The 22,436-nt window shown below is 37.1% G+C and overlaps 1 protein-coding gene across 7 annotated transcripts in view; it reads left to right on the top strand.

Moving 5' to 3' along the window:
- The window catches only part of STAP1 (signal transducing adaptor family member 1), a 60,688-nt gene that overhangs the window by 9,008 nt on the left and 29,244 nt on the right, over nt 1-22,436 (top strand). For 4 of the 7 annotated variants that reach the window (XR_010114079.1, XM_063611210.1, XM_055297458.2 and 1 more), the window contains exons 1-4: nt 3,328-3,551; nt 15,116-15,187; nt 19,344-19,457; nt 21,137-21,193. Coding sequence is in view for 6 of the 7 variants with exons in the window: in XM_063611210.1 (XP_063467280.1) it covers nt 3,432-3,551; nt 15,116-15,187; nt 19,344-19,457; nt 21,137-21,193 (363 nt within the window). In the remaining variant the exon portion in view is untranslated. Of the gene's footprint in view, nt 1-3,293; nt 3,552-15,115; nt 15,188-19,343; nt 19,458-21,136; nt 21,194-22,436 lie in introns of those variants that run through there. The other 3 variants (XM_055297459.2, XM_063611209.1, XM_055297457.2) reach the window with 2 other exon arrangements.

Here is a 22,436-nt window from a genome sequence, read left to right as displayed (position 1 = left end):
TGGCTAAAATTAAAGCTGTATTCTTCAGGTATGAGTTGTAAAAATAAATGTATTCAATTAAAATATCTTCGAAATATACTACCGCAAATTATAATGCATATGGCAATAAATCATCAATAAGTATTAAGTAAAACAAAGGTCAGAAATGTGGAAGTACTGGAGCAGGGTTGGTTGATTTGATTGATTCAATACTAATAAATGGATAGAAAAGTATTTTAGAGCTCCTCAATTATTGTAAAAAATGTGGATTTTTACTCAGATGACCTTATAACATAGAGGAGTCAATACAGCACTGAGATTTTGGTTTATATGAGTTAAATCTTATACTTCACCCAAAGTTGTTAAGTTATATTTGCCATAAAACCTGATCTGTAACAATCTTCTGTGACACAGATGCTACTGATGGCTGTAATGTTGGGCTCCAATAGTTTAATAGGAACGTGATTGTTCTACAAGGCAACACAAGAATCATATGTCAACCAATGGTCACATATATCAGGAAAAAGGAAACTCCTGTCACAATGGAAGCTAATAATTCTCCAAACTAGAATCATATTTTTTAGCTGGAAGCTATTCAGTAAATAAATGATATTGCAATCTACTTATAACCAACCCCTACTTCAACATAATCTTTCCTTTGGAAAAACTGTTTCTTGTTGATACTGAATGTATACAAATAACTACAACAGAACAAATACTATAAGAAAGAAATCGTGCAAAGTGCTTTGGGAAAGCAGAAATAAGAGTAATAACTTTCTTTCTGTGGGGCTGAAGAAAGTTTCAGGAAATTAGGAAATCTTCAGAATTAAGGATAGATTCAGCCTGGGTCTTGAAGGACGAGTAGGACATTACCATATAAAAAAAGGAAGGAGGGGCATCTAAGCAGAGTACAGTGACTGAAAAGGTATGAGGAGATAGGGAAGATCATAGGGTATTCAGGCAACTGAGACTAAATGAAATTACCAGAACGAAGGGTATTTTGAGGAGTTATTTAAAAGGGCCCTGCTATGAAGGACCAATGTGCCATGCTTGAGCCCATCGTTGGTATTCAATAAATATTTAGTGTTCAATAAAAAAATTTTAAAAAGGAATCTCAAAAGCAATGAGAATCCCTTAAAGTCTTTTCAGTAGGGGACTATCTTGATTAGGTTGAATTTCAAATGAATCAAAGAAGAAAAAGAGTGGAAACTAGGAGCATTCTATCTTTCTTTATCCTTGCTTCTTCTTTTCATTTTCCAATTCTTAATCCCTCCTTTCACTTCCCCCCTGTATTACAACAACTAACAGCTGCCAAGAAAGTGGATTAGGTCATATATTCATCAGGAGGTTTTCCTGTTATTCAAGTCACTTTCTTAGTATACTGAAACTAAAAGTAGTTATGGTTTTTGTCTCAAAAAATTCATTTGGACTTATATTTTATTATTTGAAGGCTGGGTAGCAAGAAGCAGGTCTAAACTTACAAAAGCAAAGCAGTAATTTTGGATCTTCAACTCCCTATTTCTGTCTCGAGCTGTTTTCATTTTGATAATACATCTGAACACTCTGATCTAACTTACTGATAATCAGTCTGTATTGTTCCACCTCACTTTGTAGACAATTTGGCATCCCATATCTACAGCTGCAGGATCAGTGGGACCCATACTGGTGGAGAAAGCCATGCAGTCTCTCCGTTAGGAAAGGAGAATCAGACTGAAGACTCCTGGCTTGCTTTGATTTCTAGTAATAGGCTGGTCTCACTGGGCCCATGCTGTTCTAAATCTAGAGTAGTTCTGAAATACTGAGTGTGAAATAGGCAATTGTAGAAATTCTTAGGACCCCTGTAAGACAAATCAAAATTCCTTCTAATATTCTTTTCTCCCATCATTTCCTGCACTGTGCTAGGCCAAATCCAATCTCTTAAGGACCATTTCCTACGTGCAACCATTGAGTGCACTTTGGCCCCAGTATAGCTTTACAAATCTCACTAGATAACTGTGGGAACTCCATCCATGAATCATAGTATCAATGGTCTGCAGCTCAGAAAGCACAAAATAACAAAATAAAAGTTTGAAAACTTACAGCTTTCTCTGCCAGATATTTTCTTGCCAAATATCTTAGACTCCTTTGTGTTGCTGTAACAGAATGCCACAGACTGGTAATTTATAATGAACAGAAATGTATTTGGCTCATGGTTCTGGAGGCTGGAAGTCAAGGAACACGGCCAGCACCTGATGAGGACCTTCATGCGGCATCATTCCATGGCAGATGATAGAAGAGCAAGAGAGGGTGATAGCAGGCGAGAAAGTGCCAAACTTGATTTTATAAAAAACCCACTTCCAGGCCAGGTGCAATGGCTCATACCTGTAATCACAGCACTTTGGGAGGCCACAGCAGGAGAATCGCTTGAGCCCAAGAGTTCGAGACCAACCTGGGCAACATAGGGAGATACTGTCTACACAAAAAATGAAGAAGTTAGCTAGGAGTGATGGCACGTGCCTTGTAGTCCCAGCTACTTGGGAGGCTGATGTGTGAGGATTGTTTGAGCCTGAGAGGTCAAGGCTGCAGTGAGCTGTGATTGCACCAGTGTATTTCAGCCTGGGCAACAGAGCAAGACCCTGCCTCTGAAAAATGAGAAAGAAACCCACTCCCACAGCATTAATTCATTAATTCATTCATGAGGGCAGATGCCTCATGACTTAATCACCTTCTAAAGGTCCCATTTCTAAACACTGTTGCATTGGGGATTAAGTTTCTAACACATAAATTTTGGAGGACACATTCAAAACATAACACTAAATATTCATTGGGAACTCATGTACTCGGAATACCTACTGGCAAAAAAAAAAAAGAAGAAAGAAAAAAATCCATATTCCATGTTCCCATAACTGTGGTTTATATTTAGTGAAGAATCAAATGGGCATGAGATAGAACTATTTTTTTTATTTACACAAAACTTGGCCCTGAAATATTTAACCAACAGAAGTAGTACTAATAAAATTATTCTATGAAGTAATTTTTAATGAAGCAGAGTTTATTCAAGTCACGTCTTCTGCAAATAAAAATGGACAGCAATAAACAAAAAACAAAGATAGAAAGAATAACTGTGTTCTCGATATCTCCCAAAAGTTCACAATCTCTGCACCTGTTTCTTTCATCTTTTGGTGATGTTAATCTTCTGTTTATTTTGCTGCTTTAAATCTAAGCACATGTAGATTACCCAGACATTGCCCTCTAAAAGTCAGTCTACACCTGTTCTTTCTTACCTCACAAAAAGTAATGGAAAAAAAAGTGTGTGTGTGTGCGTGCGTGTGTGTGCGTGTGTGTGTGTGTCCTGTTGGTGGTTAAAAAGCAATTTGGGACTTCCTCTTTGAACAGTTGCCTTTTCCTCTCACACAAGGAAGATTTCATTTTGTTTGAGACGAGAAACCAAACCACACACCAAAGAGAGCGGTATGATGGCTAAGAAGCCCCCAAAACCAGCCCCTCGCAGGATCTTTCAGGAAAGGTTAAAGATTACTGCTCTACCTTTGTACTTTGAAGGTTTTTTATTAGTCAAGAGGTCAGGATACCGGGTGAGTCTATAGATGATAATGTTAAACCTAAAACTTCTGTTTTAATTTAATATTTATTTCATGGTGATGTGATGTGTTAAGACCTCCTTGTTTCTGTTGAAATTAAATCATCTTCTCTTCTTTGAGCTCAGAAAAATGATCCCAATTTTTCATAATTTAAATACAATGTCTGGCTTAAACCTGTATGTATACATATATATATATAATATGTATAATAACACAGGTTGTAATATTAAGACACTAATATAAAAAATTCAATAAGCTAAATTTCCAAAGAATTCATTTAAATATCACAGAAGATTTTGGCTTGGGAGATAAAATGTTTCTTGTATTTTCTCCACAATTTATTGCTATGCTTTAATGATGACATGTGCCATTAAGATAAAACAATATCATGATTGAAATTAAACCTGCTCCTGTTCTCAGTCATTTGAAGTTTATAATGAACAAATTATTAAAAATGGCTTTTGTAAAAATTGTTAAAATGACAAAGTTCATACTGTTTAACATTATATATAGTTATGTGTTTTAAAATACTATTCAAGATAGTGACTTTTAATTTTGGGGGTACTACTGTGGGTAATAAGTACAATAAGCTACATAAATACCTTTGCTCTAAGAAAATCCATGAAGCATTCTGTATTTTTAAATGTAATAATTAAAACTTATAGTTAGTTAAAATCATTACTTTTAAAAGAGTAATTATGGATGATTTGAAATTAATTAGAGAAATAAGCCCAAAATTGCCTGTTATTAAAGAAAAAAATCATTAACTTAGGTCAAATTTTATGAAATTGTATACTGACTAAAACTAGAAAAATTTTAAGGTTTTCAGAAATTCCATCAGAAATGTTTAATGATGCTAACATATATTTTCTGAGGATTTATGAATACTTGTGGAAAAATTATATATATGAAAAATCTATAATAGCATACTCACATTTCTTACATATGTAATCAGATCATTTACTGTTTGAGAGTAAAGACATGGTAATTTGTATTCTGTTATGGATGTTAAACATGCATAAATAATTATCTTTCAGTTATATTAGAATATTTTTAGATTGATCCTATATGCTTTTAATGTAAATTCAATCTTGTCACCACAGGTAAGCCACATAGTCACACTTTGTCAGGAAAGGGAAGTTGAGAAAAAAAAATTCTAATTAGTAATTTAAATCTGGTTGTTCACTGAATGTTTTCCAAGATATTTGTAATAACTGTTTATGATAGCAGTTTTTTTTAAATGCTTAAAGAAGACGTGTCATTGGTATGGTTCGCAGGAAGAATAAGAATTTTAGAGCGTCTTTATCTGATGGTTCTGCCACTTACAGCTTGTGATCTTGTGCAAGTTACTCAATCTCCTTGAGACTTTTCTTCGACTATAAGATAGAGAGTATACTACTTGCTACTTGCCTCCTAAGGTATATTCTGGGATATAGTAGGTGTTCAATCAATTTATTCACTCAACATTTATTGTGTGCCTCCTATGCACCAAGCATCACTCTTATTTCTGGAGAATATGAAAAAAACACAAAGATTTTATTTTCAAGAGGCTTAATATAGTAGGAATGATGTCTTCCTTACCGAATTTCTACTCTTTACCTTCTCTTAGAAAGCATTCTTTGAAGCAGAATGAATAACTATAGGCATAAATATTTCCAATGAAATTAACTTGTGTTTCTATTTGAATTTAAAGTATCGTGTGTGTGTGTGTGTGTGTGTGTGTGTGTGTGTGTGTGTGACAGTGTCTCCTCTGTTGCCCAAGCTGGAATGCAATGGTGCAGTCACTACTCATGCAGCCTTGACATCCCTGGCTCCAGTGATTCTCCTGCCTCAGCCTCCTGAGTAGCTGGGACTACAAGCACATACCACACCCGGCTAATGTTTGTATTGTTTATAGAGACAGGGTTTCATCACGTTGTTCAGGTTGGTCTCAAACTCCTGGGCTCAAGCAACCTGCCCACCTTGGCCTCCCAATGTGCTAGAATTACAGGCATGGGCCACTGAGTTAGGCCACAAAGTACCTTTTACTTGTATGTCAGGGAGAAGAGAGCAAGAGGATGACAATAATACCTACTTATGTGGTGGTTTCAGGGATTAAAGGGATAGCATATGTAAAACACCTGGCTCACACTAAAGGTTAGATTCATTCTCTTACCCTTTCATCACTTATCAGACTCTTATTCATGTACTAAAATTAGTTTGAGGTCTGCAAGTAATATGACTCCAAGGAGAGTGAGCATGGTGATAATTAGAGTACTTGAAAACAGAAGCTATGAGAAAAATCTAAGGAAAATAAGTGGAATTTCCAAGCAATTGGCAGCAAAGTGCCAGAGAATCTTTGAACAGAAGGTAAGCCAAAGGTATATAGCCAAGTAATCTTTGGAGCTGATTGGCTGGAGGAAGTTGAGAGGCTCTGCAGAATGTAAAGTTGGGTCTCTGCCAAAGTCATTCAGAACATTTAAACTAGAAAAAATATAACTGAAAAGTAACCTGGTCTATAAAGGCATTAAATTCTGAGAGGTGCTTCTTAGCCATTTTTTGTGGGGCACTTTTAAGTATTTAAAGAGCTTTTCCCCAGGAAAATGTATCAACGTATACCATTTTGCATGCAATTCTAGAAGGTTTCTAAATCTGAGGTCAAGAACCCATGAAAAACACATAATCTTTATGGAAAAGATAATGTGGGAAGATTTATTTAAGCCACAGCACTAGGATTCTGGATTAAACAGGAAGATGTATTTATCATCAAAGCTATTAAATGCCACAGTGGGATACCATTGGCATCGCAGTTCTTACAAATGGGAAAATTTCTCATTTTTTTGGGACCGTTTGAAAATAAGAGAGAGTTTGGGTGGGCCAGGCGCGGTGGCTCACGCCTGTAATCCCAGCACTCTGGGAGGCCGAGGTGGGCGGATCACGACGTCAGGAAATGGAGACCATCCTGGTCAACATGGTGAAACCCCGCCTCTATTAAAAATACAAAAAAATTAGCTGGGCGTGGTGGCGGGCGCCTGTAGTCCCAGCTACTCAGAGAGGCTGAGGCAGGAGAATGGCGGGAACCCGGGAGGTGGAGCTTGCAGTGAGCCGAGATCGCGCCACTGCACTCCAGCCTGGGAGACAGCGAGACTCCATCTCAAAAACAAACAAACAAAAGAATATTAATTCATTTGGAAATTATAGATATATATATTCCCGTAGTATTACTCCAAGTAAATTATTTGATATATAAAACATGAATTGAGAAAGATGAAATAAAATATAATTAAATATTCTAAAATTTTCTCTCCCAATGGATCCTCTTGCACACCTTTGGAATTTATGCATCCCATTTTGGAGACCACTATACAATATTCTTCCTTAGGTAAATGTACTTTACTTGCTCACAAAAAAAGAAAGAATAAAGCTTTTTATTGGGAAGAGGGGAAGAGAAACTGAACTGGAGCTTGCATTGTAATTCATTTTTGCTAGTTAATTCATTTTTGCTAGTTAATTCATTTTTGCTAGTTAATTCATTTTTGCTAGTTAATTCATTTTTGCTAGTTATATTAATGAGAAAAGAGCACTGGGGAGTCAAGAGATAAAAGTATCAGTCCAATTCTAGAATTTGGGCGATTCCTTCACATTTTTAAATCTGTTCTCTCCTTTCTAAAAAGAATAATTACTCTCTTGCATAGCTGAATAGGTTGCTCCAGTGACTAAGTGGACTATATAATAATGAATACAACCTTTTGAGGTATAACATATAATGGATACCACTCTAGGCTCTTAGTGTTCTGTCACTCTGATCCTTACAGTAAGGATCAGAGTGGGTAGCAATTATTTTATTCACTTCACAAATGAGTGAGTAGGTGGGGCATGCTGGCTCATGCCTGTAATCCCAGCACTTATGGAGGCCAAGGCAGGAGGATTGCTTGAGGCCAGGAGTTGGAGATCAGCCTAGGCAACATAGCGAAACCCCATTTCTACAAAATCAAAAAATTAGCCAGGCGTGGTAGCACACCCTGTATTCCCAGCTACTTGGGAGGCTGAAGTGGGAGGATCACTTGAACCCAGGAGTTCAAGGCTGCAGTGAGCTATGATTGCATCACTGCACCCCAGCCTGAGCAACAGAGCGAGACCCTGTCTCTCTAAAACAAGCAACTCCAAATAAACAAATGAGTGAGTTCTGGCCACAGAGGTTATTCAAGGTTCCTCTTCCATTAAGGAGGCTAGTTTGGATTTCATTGTGATGCACTTGACTATGCTGCTTCTCAAACTCAAGTTCTAATTCCATTTGATTGTAGGTTTCCTAGTTAAGCTAGTGATAAATTCAGAAGTCTTATTTCAGCCTCTTTTCTTACATCAGTGATTTCACACAAACGATTGTTAAAAAAAAAAAAGAAATTTGTGCTTCATTCCAAAGATATGTCCTTCCAAATTAATTTTTTTAATTTTTAAGTATTTCTCTAGATGTTGTTGAGATTGATATTTATAAATGACTCAGATTATATGTGTATTTATTACATCTTATCAGAAATGAAATCAAGACTGTGACCTGTAAGAATCTGCATACTGAATACAAGTTTGGTCTGTCCTTAGGTTTGCAGGTATGGTTGCAGTTCACAGGGTCTAATGCTATTTGTAACCTTACTTTTCTTCCAGGGCTGCCTTTGCTTTCAACTCAGTGCCTTTATACTTGCTTTTCCCTCCATTTAATAAATCCTTAATCCTTTCCACAAGTATATACGTTTGCTTACCTGTAAAACTCCCATTTTTCCCTATTTAACTTTACCAAATTCATTCTTTTGAGACTGAACACCTCTATAATTTTTCTCAGTAGTACAATGGAGGTCTGCATGTACATACAGAGGGAATTCAATAAACTTTTACTGGCTATCGGTAATACTAGTTTTTATACCTTATGGCAGGGTAATACTGTACTTACGAGGCTGATTAGGAAGATGAACAGAGTGGTAGGCTTTGACTTCAGGGTTTTCTCTTGTATTGTTTTCCTCCAGGTATCACACAATCCTGGAGTTGGACTAGATCTTAGAAGCCATACTTTAGTAAAATTACACAAATGACACTTTGGGAGGCTGAGGCGGGCAGATCACTTGAGGTCAGGAGTTCGAGACCAGCCTGGCCAACATGGTGAAACCCTGTCTCTACTAAAAATACAAAAATTTGCCAGGCATGGTGGCATGTGCCTGTAATCCCAGCTACTTGGGAGGCTGAGGTGGTAGAATGGCTTCAACCTTGGAGGTGGAGGTTTCCGTGAGCAGAGATCGGAATCACCACTGCATTCCACCCTGGGTGACAGGAAACTCCATCTCAAAACAAACAAACAAACTACACAGATGATAAAGTTCTCGGAACAATATGCATTTCTCTACATTCCCATCTCCTCTTGCACTCTTCCTTACCTGCTTCCCAGCTCCAAAAAACAGGAGAGCCTTGATTTACTCCTTTCATTGCAGAGGCTTACCATTAATGCAGGATGGGGAAGCCTTAAAAAGAGTTGGTCTGATAAGCAAAGAAACAAAACAACTTGCAAGATAAATTTTAATTGTTTTGTTATGTAATTATAGGTCAGATCTGAGAAAGTACAAGTATTTTTTAACAGAGTGAAAAAAACTAGTCACTCCCATATGGTTTTTACAGAATGGCTATGATCATAGTGCTACTATATATTAGCAACTTCTCAAGCCAGATTTCTCAATGGATTTTTAAATCTCTTTATTTAAGAAAACATGAAAGGGTGAGTTTACATAGGAATGACAACGGGTTTCATTATTCTGGTTTACAAAATATTTCCTCCTTCTCATACATATTGCCATTGAAAGATCTATTTTAGAAATTTTTAGATACTGCTGTCACACCCACACATACAAATCACCACATGGAAGAAGTATTATGTGGCTAATAAAAAACCAAAGTTCTTGCCATTAGTGTGAGTGTTGAGGCAATGCTCTTCTTTTTCTTTTCTTTTCTTTTTTTAAAGTGCCTAACATTCATTAAATACTTGCTATGTCCCAGGTCTCAGGTGATTTACATACATACATTATTAGTCCATTAAATTATTCAACAACCCTATGGAGCAATAGCAGGAGGTGGGGTTGTGTTTATGGGGTACTCCTATTTTTGGTCCCTTAAAGTAAAATCTCATATAGGAGACACAAGAATAATTATTATTATTCAGTGTCTTTTGATATATTCACAAACTTACACAACCATCACCAGTATCTAATTCCACAACATTTTCATAATTTCAAAAAGAAGCTCCATGGGCAGTCACACCCACTTCTCTTCCCCCCTCCCAACCCAACTGCTTTTTTTTTTTTTTTTTCGAGACAGAGTCTTGCTCTGTCGCCAGGCTGGAGTGCAGTGGCATGATCTCTGCTCACTGCAACCTCCACCTCCCGGGTTCAAGAGATTCTCCTGTCTCAGCCTCCCGAGTAGCTGGAATTACAGGCGCCCGCCACCACTCCGGCTAATTTTCATATTTTTAGTAGATACAGGGTTTCACCATGTTGGCCAGGCTGGCCTCCAACTCCTGACCTCAGGTGATCTGCCCGCCTCGGCCTCCCAAAGTGCTGGGATGACAGGCATGAGCCACTGCGCCTAGCCCGCTTCCCTCTTTTTTACATTTTTTATATACTCTTTTCTTAGAATTTTTCTTCTCCCAAGTTTGCCCCCCAGCCAGACACAGAAATCACACAAATGAAGATCAGTTAGTTACTCTTATTATTGACAAATTATCAATGTGTAGTTTAGATTTAAGGTCCAAACTGTGCTAATATTTTACTCCAGATTTAGGTAGCCTTGAGCTACATCAAGTCACTGATTCGGATTAAGAGCCACAAGCCTGAACCTCTTGGAGGCCCTTTGCCACATGGCAGGGAACAGAGCAGTACACTCACTCTCTCCTGGTAGACTGAGCTGAGAGCAGACAGGAAGGGGCTGAGCTGAGCTTGCTGCCTCCCAAACACACCTATTAGATACTCAGTTCTACTCTCTGCAAAGGAAATAATTCACCCTGGCAGCATTGAGCAGAATAGATTCGAAAGTAGGCTGAACACGGTAGCTCACGCCTGTAATCCCAGCACTTTGGGAGGTTGAAATGGGCAGATCACCTGAGGTCAGGCGTTAGAGACCAGCCTGCCCAACATGGTGAAACTCCGTCTCTACTAAAAATATAGAAATTAGCTGGGCATGATGGCACATGCCTGTAGTCCTAGCTACTGGGGAGGCTGAGGCAGGAGAATCACTTGAACCCAGAGGGGAGCAGGTTGTAGTGAGTCAAGATCATGTCACTGCATTCTAGCCTGGGCAACAGAGTGAGTGAGACTTCCATCAAAAAATAAAATAAAATAAAAATAGAGTAGATTAATAGATTAGAAAGTATAAGAAGGTGATAGAAAGACAGGTAAAGGGATACTGCTATAGCAATAACACTTTACATCCTATATAAAAAGAAGGAAAGAAAAGACTTTGGATGGGGTTGACATTAAGATGTGTTTTCTTGTCCTATTAAACTGCTTGACTCTGAGACGTATCAGGTATATATTGGGCATATGGATTTCCGACAAGAGAGAGAATCTCTTTGCCTAGTTTTATAACTACTTCTTTGAGGACCATTTATTGGCTGATCCTTCAATAATATGCCCTTTTGAATTGTTCTTTTCTATGGTAATTTGTTCTTGGTCCAAGAGGCATCAGTAGGTTCATTACATGTTATAACCAGTTCTCAACTGGGGGGAGGATAGAGTGATAACACAGCAGAGCTTGAACAAAGATACCTTGTCCCAAATTCCAATGTGCCCCTGAGGTTGACTGCTGCAGTCACACTACCAATTTGTTCAAGTCTTACTGTATGTACCCCTCTTGAAATATGACTTTTCTGCTCATCCTACAAAGAGGCTGAATCTATTTCTCTAACCTTTATTTTATTTTTTAAAATTGAACTTACAGCAAACAATAATCTTCTAGCCTTTGAATCTGGATTGGGTTATGTGACATGTGTTGATAAATGTGACACAAGCAGAGGCTTAGAATACGCTTCCGCACTGGGTTTTGCTCTCTCTTGTTCCTGGGAATCCTTCTGCCAGCATGTGTCAAGTCTAGGCTAGCTGACTGGATAAGAGACCAGATAGAGTGAGACCCCAGTTGTCCCTGCCTTCCCGGTCATTCCTGCCTTCCCAGCTAAGACCCTAGACAAGTAAGTGAGGCCACCTTAGACCATTCAGCCATAGCCAAGCAAGCCCAGATCAGAAAGGCCATCAGCCAACCATAGAATGGTGAGAAATAGAAATCATTTGCTTATTTTAGTCCACTAAGTTATAGGGTGACTTGTTACATGGGAGAAGCTAACTGATATATTATGTTATTAGCCATGAAGACAAAGAAAGAAAAGAGTTCTACCAAGACTGTAAGAAAAAAATGGTGATTGTAGTTCATAATGAATTTAATCTTGAGCTTCCTGGTAGCCAGAGAATTAAAAGCAAGATTGGGTTATAGAGTTGTCATTATTTGAGAGAATAAGCATATAAATTCTGAAGAGTTGACAAACATTTTACTGGTTAAAAAACATAAAGGATACGTTAATATTGAAGAGACACAAAATACCATAAAACAAAGTATCTTCACATGTACAATAAAAGAGAAAACTCTTTATATAACTTTCTTGTATTAATCGCCAATATATGTCATGATGGTTCAGTAAGTTGTAAAACATCAGCTTATCAAACCATAAAGGAAGGAATGATTAACATGTTTATTAAAATAACTGGAAGTTTTTAAAACACACTTTTGGGAAAAGCTGCACATGAAAGTAAATCTTTAGATGTGAAAGGATTTTATTTTTAAAACTTACTTGCCATTCTTTTGTAATATAGTCACTCTTCATATTTATTTAAATAAACTCATTTGAGTGAAATGGGAGTTTGACTAGGTTATTTAAATATTTTAAACTTCAAAAGTCATATTTCTGTAGAAGCCAGAGTAATATGAAGGTATTAATAATTAAATATTCACCACATGAATAAGATTTGGATTTTAAAGTTCAGCTCTGATGGTGTTAAATTATCAATTTCTCACATTTTCTTGATCTGTCAATAATATATACTATTTATTGAACCCCAACTATGAGCCATATACTCTGCTAAGTGCTTTATATGTATCAATTCATTAAATTCTTTCATCTGTCCTAGAAGGTAGATATTATATGCTTTTCCTATGCTGGGCTCTTCACTGGTCCATCTGACATGTGTAAGCTTCCACTGAAATTGCATAAAAAGTCTTAAATCAATGAGGAAAGTTAGAAAATGAACTACTTAAACACAAATCAAATTACAGTGATGAGTCGCTTAACAATGGGGATATATTCTCAGAAATGCATTGTTAGGTGACTTCATCATTGTGTGAACATCACAGAGTATACTTATGCAACCATAGATGGTATAGCCTATTAAACACCTAGGCTGTATGATATAGCCTATTGCTTCTTGGCTACAAACCTGTATAGCATGTTATTGTATTAAATACTGTAGGCAGTTGTAACACAATGTTAAGTGTTTATCTAAACATATCTAAACATAGCAAAAGCAGAGTAGAAATATGGTATAAAAGAAAAAATGGTATAACTGTATAGGGCACTTACCATAAATGGAGCTTGCGGGACTGGTAGTTTCTCTGGGTAAGTCAGTGAGTGGTAAGTAAATCTGAAGGACTAGAATATCATCAGATACTACTGTAGACTTTATGAACACTGTACGCTCAGGCTACACTAAGTTTATAAAACATGTTTTTCTTTTTCATTAACAAATTCATCTTAGCTTACTGTAACTATTTTACTTTATAAACTTTTTTAACTCTTTGACTCTTTTGTAATAACATTATCTTAAAACAAAAACACATTGCACAGCTCTGCAAAAATATTTTCTTTCTTTATATCCTTATACTATAAGCTTTTTCTATTTTTAAAATTCTTCTTCTTTTTTTTTTTTTTACTTTTTAAGCTTTTTGTTTAAAACTAAGACACAAACACATACATTAGCCTAGGCCTACACAGGGTCAAGATTATAAATATCATTATCTTCCACCTTCATATCTTATTCCATTTTGTGTGTGTGCGTGTGTGTGTGAGATGGAATCTCGCTCTGTTGCCCAGGCTGGAGTGCAGTTGCATGATCTCGGCTCATTGCAACCTCTGCATCCTGGGTTCAAGTGATTCTTCTGCTGCAGCCTCCTGAGTAGTTGGGATTACAGGTGCACATCACAATGCCTGGCTAATTTTTGTATTTTTAGGTAGAGACGGGGTTTTGCCATATTGTTCAGGCTGGTCTGGAACTCCTGGCCTCAAAGGAGTCACCCACCTCAGCCTCCCAAAGTGTTGGGATTATGGCGTGAGCCACCATGCCCAGCCCCAGTGGATGGCCTTCAGGGGTAGTAACATGCATGGAGCTGTCATCTCTATGACAGCAATGCCCTCTGTAGGAATGCCTCCTGAAGAACGTGCTTGAGGCTGCTTCACAGTTATGTTTTTTCAAAGTAGAAGTAGTACACTCTAAAACAATGATTAAAAAGTATAGTATAGTAAGTACATAAACCAGTAACATAGTCATTTATTAATCATTAACAAGTATTATTTACTGTACATAATTATATGTCCTATATTTTTGTTTGACTGGAAATGCAGTAGGTTTGTTTGCCAGCATCACCACAAACACCTGAGTCATGCATTGTACTACAACATTATGACAGCTGATAGGAATTTTTCAGTGCCATTGTGTCTTATGGGACCACTATCATATAGGCGGTTTGTCATCGACCAAAAGATCTTTTTGTGGCACGATTGTACATCCTTATCTGAAATGTTATACTAAAATAAATTTGAGAATGATTTAATCAAGTGGTGGCATGGGCCTGTAGTCCTAGCTACTCTGGAGGCTGGAGTGGGAGGATTGCTTGAGCCCAAGAGTTCAAGGCTGCAGTGAGCCATGATTGTACCACTACACTCCAGCCTGAGTAACAGAGCAAGACTCTGAAAAAAGAAAGAAAAGAAAAAGAGAGAAGAAAAGAAAGAAAGAAAGAAAGAAAGAAAGAAAGAAAGAAAGAAAGAAAGAAAGAAGAAAGAAAAAAAGAAAGGAAAGAAAGAGAAAGAAAGAAAAGAGAAAGAAAGAAAGGGAGAGAGAGAGGAAGGAAGGAAGGAAGGAAGGGAGGGAGGGAGGGAGGGGGGAGGGAGGGAGGAAGGAGGGAGAGAGGAAGGAAATTAAACGTTAAGCTAGGCATGGTGGCATATGCCTGTAGTCCCAGCTACTTGGAGGGGAAGCTGAGGCAGAAGAATTGCTTGAGCCCAGGAGTTGGAGAGTCCAGCCTCGGGGACATATTGAGACTACAGAACCTATCTCAGAAAATGAAAAGAATTAAATGTAAAATTAAGCTATAAAAATTAGAATTATCCAGGATAAAGAAGACTTCTTATATCACACAAGCAATTAAGAAAGTTACGAAGGATAGTATCATTAGAAAAATAGCTGAATATACACTAATGAATAATGCCTATGATTCCTTTCCCACAGGAGTACGAGCATTACTGGACAGAGTTGAGAGGAACTACACTTTTCTTTTATACCGACAAAAAGAGTACAATAGTAAGTAAACATGTTCAGCTGATTCCATTGTTTCCCAATATACCCTTGTCACATAGCATATTATTCATTTTGGATTTTCTGCCATCCAAGAATAAAGATGCTCTGGTAAAATTAATTCAAAAAATAAAGTTTAAATCTGTGGGGACCGCCAGTGATGACAGGAACGATGGTAAATTTTCCTGGGCAATTCCAAAGAAGATATTGACTCATGTTTTTTACTTTTCATTCTTTTCTTTCTGATTCTGATAACTAAACTTAGTTAAAAAGTGAAAATTTTTGACAAGACATCTGCACATATCTTACTTAATACCAAGTGATAGCTTCAATTTCTCCCGCTTTTTGTCTTGCTGTGGCATGCAGTTACAATTGGAAAGGAACAAAACGGTCTCCAGAGCATGCAAAGCCATTATTTAATTTTTCTGAAAAGACAAAAACATATTTCACAAAGCAGGACTTCTAAAGGCTTAAACATGAGAATAACAATAAAGGGATTCTGAGGTTTATTTATTCATATTAATTTCAAATTTTGATTGTATGTTTCAGTTCTTCCAGGAATAAGATATAGTATTTTAGTGGCAAATGCTTACCTACCTTGGAACACTATAAGAGACTTTACGAGCCAGTAACTTGATTAGATATAAACATTCTGGATCTGGATATAGTAGCCCATCTAATAATTAGAACATCATTATTAGAAGCCAGCATCTAATGAAAGAGACAGAAAAATAACCTGTGTAATGTAGAATGTTTTCAAATGCCATAATACATTTTACAAAATTGATTTCTGTGCATTCCAATTTCCCACTGATATCAGTAAATATAAAAGAGCTTTTATTCTAACCTTTTCTAATGCACAGTAAGTGAGAGAGCTAACAGTTGTTGCTCCCTTACTACATGGCAAGAGGCAGTGAAGCTTAATAATCGAGAGCCTGGTCTCTTCGGATAGCCTGCCTGGGTGTTTGTCCTAGCCCCTGCCACTGTTAACTGCGGAATCTTGGGCCAGTTACCCGACCTCTCCGTGTCTCAGTGTTATCAGACAGGAAACTGGTAGGAAGCAGTAAACAGGGTGTAGGAAAATTACAAAGATAGTACAGAATCCTGAGGCTAACAACAGTGTTCATTAGCACGCCTAGGACTGAGAGGAGAGTGGGAAAGTAGTGAGAATTGTATGGAGGTGACTGCCGTGAGGAGGGTATGATCTTTGAGGGAACAACTGCGTCGGGTAATAAATACCCACCCTCCCTCTTCTGATCTCCTGCCACTGTTCTGCAGTGGTCCAACCCAATAGGAACTCAAAGGGCACGGAGCCCCTTGATGTTGTCCTTACAGGTCTCTCTCCTGATGCAGAGTGTTGGGTGGTGAAGGAATAAAAGTGAATCTAAAAGAGCAAACAAAAGATCTCCAACACAGTCTTCAGATCTCTAAAATTAGAATAAAAATAGTAGTCCGTTTTATCAGGTTCTCAAAATAACTAAATGAGATAGTCCATGTGAGGATCTGAGAGAGTAGCTGGCACATAGTAAGCATTCAGGCATTTTACATGCATTGCCTAATTTAATTCCCACAACTCTGCAGAATGGGTGCTATTTTAATTGTGGCTTTCTAGATGAGATTAGTGAAGTTGAAAGATTAAGAATTGTACAAGGTCAGATAGGTAATACCCAAGGTACATTCCAGGTCTTGCTCTGAAGCCAGCCTTCTTCATCACCATGCCGTGAGGAGATTGTTATAATGAAATGTCCCAGAATTGCCCATCTACCAATTTTTGTTAGGACTATACAGACCTTTTGGGAACTTTTTAAAGTGATAGTCTCAGAAGAAAGCACTGGGATAGACAAGGTGAGAAGTGTAGATTTTTGTCTTACAAAAGGGAAGAATTTAAAGCTGCCTTTAAATATTTGAAAGGCTGTCAGGAAGTCGTGTGAAAGGGTCACTGAATTTGTTTCATGTTATTCCAGAAAGAAGAGATTAGGAGCAATGGATGAAAATTGGAGGGAAGTTGTGGCTTAATACAAGAAAAAACTTGCTAGTAGGCAGAGGTGCTCAGGGGGCATGAGTTCCACGTTAGAGATGTTTGAACACAGACTGGATGACTAATGAAAGGATACCCTGGCAGAGATGCCATCAGATGTCAGTGAGGTTAGACAGATGACCTTTAAGCCTCTTCACAAGATACAAATAAAAACAAAAAGATATGACTTCCTTTCCTCTAATCAATGGATCAGGCTACTGCACTGTATCTAACTGCCACCTCTTCCTCTGTTGCTTCCTCCTTTGTTGCAGCGAAACTCACTGAGCTTGATCTAGACAATCCCTCAGAAAAAAGATTTCTGTTTAATTTTAGATTCTTTCTTCCCTTGTACCTCTCCTTCCATATTTTTTGAATTTATTTAAAAAATTGACATATAAAATTGTTTATCATGTACAACATGATGTTTTAAAGTATATATACATTGTGGAATGGTTAAATTGAATATAACTAGGCCAACTCAAACTTACTCTCAACCTCATCAATATAGAAATAGCTTTGGAAAAAAATTATATACCTATTTTTATGTCCTACTTTACTCAGAAAAATAAGACTTACAAATATACAGTAAAAGAAGTCATATTGGGCGAAACTGAAAGAAATATGAAAGGAGATAAAAAGAACTCAAGAATGAGGCTAATTTAGTAAAAATATATATATCATAAAAACCCTACTATACTTACTACAGGTGTTTCTTTCTACTACTACAAGCAAGCCGGTTGCATATGGAGAGTGGAAATTGACCAGTTTCTCAGAAGAAATATTTTTATTATACTTGGATAGGAATTTCTTAATAAGCTGGCCATAATCAGTGGTGTGTAGTAAATGTTGAATAGCTTTCTGGAAAAAAGTATGAATATATATGTACATAAACTTGTTATAAATATTACTGATATGAACAATGTATAGTACACAATTAGAAAAATACACAATAGTCTTTATTGTAATGTCCATACAGACAATTGATTCTCACAGAACGCTTTCCTTGATTTTTGCCTAACTCTTGCACTGGTAACCAACTGTCAATGTAATTCGATCATAATTTGACAAATGGAGATTTAAATGGTATTTAAATCTGCTCTTTCCGTAATAAATTTATCATTAAATATATTTGACATGAATATTGTCTAATATTTTCATTTGTATTAATGAGTAAAAAGAAAGTAAAATGATGTATGTCAAAACATCATGTATTTATTAAAATCATAAATGTGAGCTATTTCTTTGCTGAATTAGATAATAGTTTTTGAATTCTGGAAGAATATTTTGTCAATTCTTGTTCTATTTACAGTGAAACAGATTCAGACACAACAAACCTATCTCATCTGCATATTAACATTTTTCCTTTACTTTTGAAAGCCTACACCAGGGGCCAATAACCTGGATGATGCACCAAATCTGGCCTATGGCCTGATTTTGTTCAGTCTTTGAGCTAAGAATGTCTTTACATGTTTGAAGTGTCTCTAAAGAAAAAAACAAAAACGAAGAATGTACAACAGGCTGTATGTGTGCCTGAAGTATGGTACTGTTTGGCCTTTTGCAGAAAAAAAGTGCTGCCCCTGGACATCAACAAAATAATAAATCAAGCTTGATTTGTAAGGTTTACCAATTTGCATGGTGTAAAATACTCCCACTGTGGCTGATTTCAACCTATCAGTGTGACCTCACTGAACATGTAGTTGGGAAGAAAAGCACAGTAGCACAGTATTATACGGTATTTTCACCATACAGAAATGAAGATGTAAATAACCTTAAGAACATAGAGAACAGTAAAATACAGAAATATAATTAGAATGTAACAAATTTTGTTTTAATTACTTTTGCTTTGAATGTAATTTATTTACTGGTATGTTTATATAATTCGATTTTTTAAATAATGGCTGTGTTTCACAACCTGCTTGCAAAATTCCTGAAAATTTAACAATTGGCTTTTGCAAACCTGTGTGAGCCAGGTTCAGCATACCACTACATAATACATTTCCACATGTCCTCTGGGATTAGGAAAACCAGGATATCATACAAAGTACTAATCAGTTGGAAGGAAGATACCACTTATTTTGCTTCCTGCTAGAACTAATGTGTATTACCCATGAAATAGTGTAATGTGATCTTCCTTTATCTTTGCAGTATGTTGACAAATTAGACATAATAGACCTCACATGCCTTACTGAGCAGAATTCAACTGAAAAGAATGGTGCGAAATTCACCCTTGTTTTGCCGAAAGAGGAAGTACAACTGAAGGTGAGCGAGGAGAAACAGTAGTCTGTAAAGGGTTGTGGTTATAAACAACATTCTTCACATCCAGTGGCTGAAGTAAAGAGAAATTGTAAGACAGGCTAAGTCTTACACTTTGTTAATATTTTTGCTTGCGTCTGGCCAAGACCTAGTTTTCTGAATTGGAATTTAAAAAGACGTGTTTAGCATACAAGTGCCACGAAACCAGATACTCCTGCCCTCTGACGAAGTCAGGGATCCCACCTGGTGTTTGTTAAGGTGGTTCTTGAATTAGCATTCAAAATGAGCCAATAAAAGTCACCCAGTAACTACAGTAATAACATAAAGATAACAACTTGTATTAAATAAGATATACTCGGAGACTTTTCCTGGGAGATTACCGATTGACCTTGAAAAGCACTGGTCTGAACTTTGGTGTAATAGGAATCGCCTGTACTAAGGAAATCGGACCCCCATCCCCCAACTCAAAACCTGTATTTTAAGCAAGCTCCCCAGATGATTTGCAGATATGATGGTGAAGAGCACAGCATTGGTGTCAGATACTTGGGTCTGAATTTGGGCTGTTGTATTAGTTATTCATTCGTTGTGATTATAGGCAAGTTACTTACCCTTTTTGTGTCTTTGTTTCTTCACCGGGAAGTAAGTCTTTGCTCAGATGAAGCCCCTCAGCAAGGCCTACCTGGACCACTTTATTACAGTGGCAACTTTTTTCTCCTCTCCCACGCCCTAGTTGCACTCCTAATCCCTCTTACCCTGCTGTATCTTTAATTTTTCTCATTTCTTTCTTTTTTGACACTATAAAATTTACTATTATGTTTATTATTTATCGCTCCTTGCTAGACCCTAAACTCCATGAGAACAAGGATTTTTGTTTTGTTCCCTGATATAAACCAGTGCGTAGAATAGTACTTAGCACTTAAAGGTACTTAGTAAATATCTATTAAATGAACAAATCTGTAAAACAATCAAACAAGCAAAAATAATAGGACCTTTTGCCAAGTTGCCTTGAAGGTTAAATCAAGTAATACCTGTGAAGTGCTTAGAATAGTAGCTACAACTAAAAGTGCTCAAAACATGTTGGCTGCAGCCTTGACCTCCCAGGCTCAAGCAACTTTCTCACCTTAGCCTCTCAGGTAGCTGACACCACCACACCAGGCTAATTTTTTGTATTTTTTGTAGAGAGAGGGTTTCACCATGTTGCCCAGGCTGTCTCAAACCCCTGGGCTCAAGTGATGGTCCCACCTCAGCCTCCCAAAGAGCTACCAACCCTGACCTGGTATTGATATTATTAGTAATAACATAGTAATAGTATTTACAGCTAAGAATTGGATGTTTCTACTACCAAATTTGGTTGTCCTGAATTTAAAGCCAGTCTATTTTAACTGCTAATGGAGAGAGTAACTGTGAATTGACACACTGCAAAAGTAAGTTTTCTAACATTTAATTTTTTTGAGTAAATTCGTACATGTTCATTTGTTTTAAGTAAGCAAACAGATTACAGCTATATGTCTTCTGACGAAAGAAAATAGTATTGAAATATTTCATAAAAAATACACATTAGTAGTTCTAAGCCAAAAAAAGAAAATGAATTATTTATTTTAGGCTCAGTCATAATTATTTATCTTATGCTCAATCACTCATGTATTTCCTTCTTTGGCTTTATCTGTTTTTGTCTTCAACTTTAGACAGAGAACACAGAAAGTGGGGAAGAATGGAGAGGCTTCATTCTTACAGTAACAGAGGTAGGAAGCTCACTGCTTTTGATTGATTTTTTTTCCAACAAATATCTGCTGAACACCCTATGATCCACGCAGAGTGAAAGTGGCTGAAGATATAGCAATTGAAAAAGATAGACCTAAACTCTTGCACTTACTTTGAACGTTATATTTTCATCAGGTGGTGAAGAGGGAGAAAGTAAACAAGTAAACAGATCATCATTTCACATTGTGATAATTGTTATGAAGAAAGTAAACAAGGCAATTCGCTAGGGAGTAACAGGTGGCAAAGGAGATCTACTTTTTGGTCTTATCCATTTGACTCAGTGGTCCTTTGTATATTCTGATATTTGTAGCTAATACAGCATGTTTGAAAATACTTTCCAATTTCTTTTCTTTCTTTTTTTTTTTTTTGAGATGGGGTCTCACTATGTCACCCAGGCTGGAGTGCAGTGGCGTAATTTGGCTGTCTGCAACCTCCACCTCCAGAGTTCAAGTGATTCTCCTGCTTCGGCCTCTCAAGTAGCTGGGATTACAGGCATGCACCATCATGCCCAGCTAATTTCTGTATGTTTAGTAGAGACAAGGTTTCATCATGTTGGCCAGGCTGGTTTGGAACTCCTGGCCTCAAGTGATCTGCCCGCCTCGGCCTCCCAAAGTGCTGGGATTACAGGTGTGAGCCACTGCGCCCGGCATCCGATTTCCTTTTTATTTATTTAATACATATTTGTAGAATACTAGCCAAGATGAATTTTATAAATAACATAGACAATGTAACAGAGAGAGACCATAAAAATGAAAACTCACCTTTAAACATTTCTTCAGTGAATCTTAAAACAACAGGATGCTTACCTGTTCAAATCTGTGGCGTTTTATCAGAGACAAATAGTAAGATCTACTGCTTAGAGTTAACTCTTGCAGTAAGATAATGTCCATTATTTTAAATAAAGCCACTGCAGCAATTGCCTTGGAAACATGAAGTTCTTTGATAACCAGCCTCCCAAAGAGCACCATGTTCTCCAGTAATTTAAAAGGATATAAAAACTGTGTTTATTAGAGTCAGTTAAACACAGATTCTATCCAAAGCTAGTTTCTAAGTAAGCCATTGCAGTCGTCTGAAATAAGCACTGCACTTTACCAAATTGATGGATGCAGGTTCTTCATTTCAGCCAGTAACAAGTAAAAGTTAGAGTTTCAACGATTGTGTAGGGAAGTTATGTGAGGCTAGAAAAGTGGACCAGTTAAAGATGTGAAGAACATCTTTAAGGTC

The sequence above is a fragment of the Symphalangus syndactylus genome, chromosome 10, assembly GCF_028878055.3.
Source record: "Symphalangus syndactylus isolate Jambi chromosome 10, NHGRI_mSymSyn1-v2.1_pri, whole genome shotgun sequence".
Classification (NCBI taxonomy): domain Eukaryota; kingdom Metazoa; phylum Chordata; class Mammalia; order Primates; family Hylobatidae; genus Symphalangus; species Symphalangus syndactylus.
Note: the sequence above shows the minus strand (reverse complement) of the source record. Positions and strands in the feature narration are given on the sequence as shown.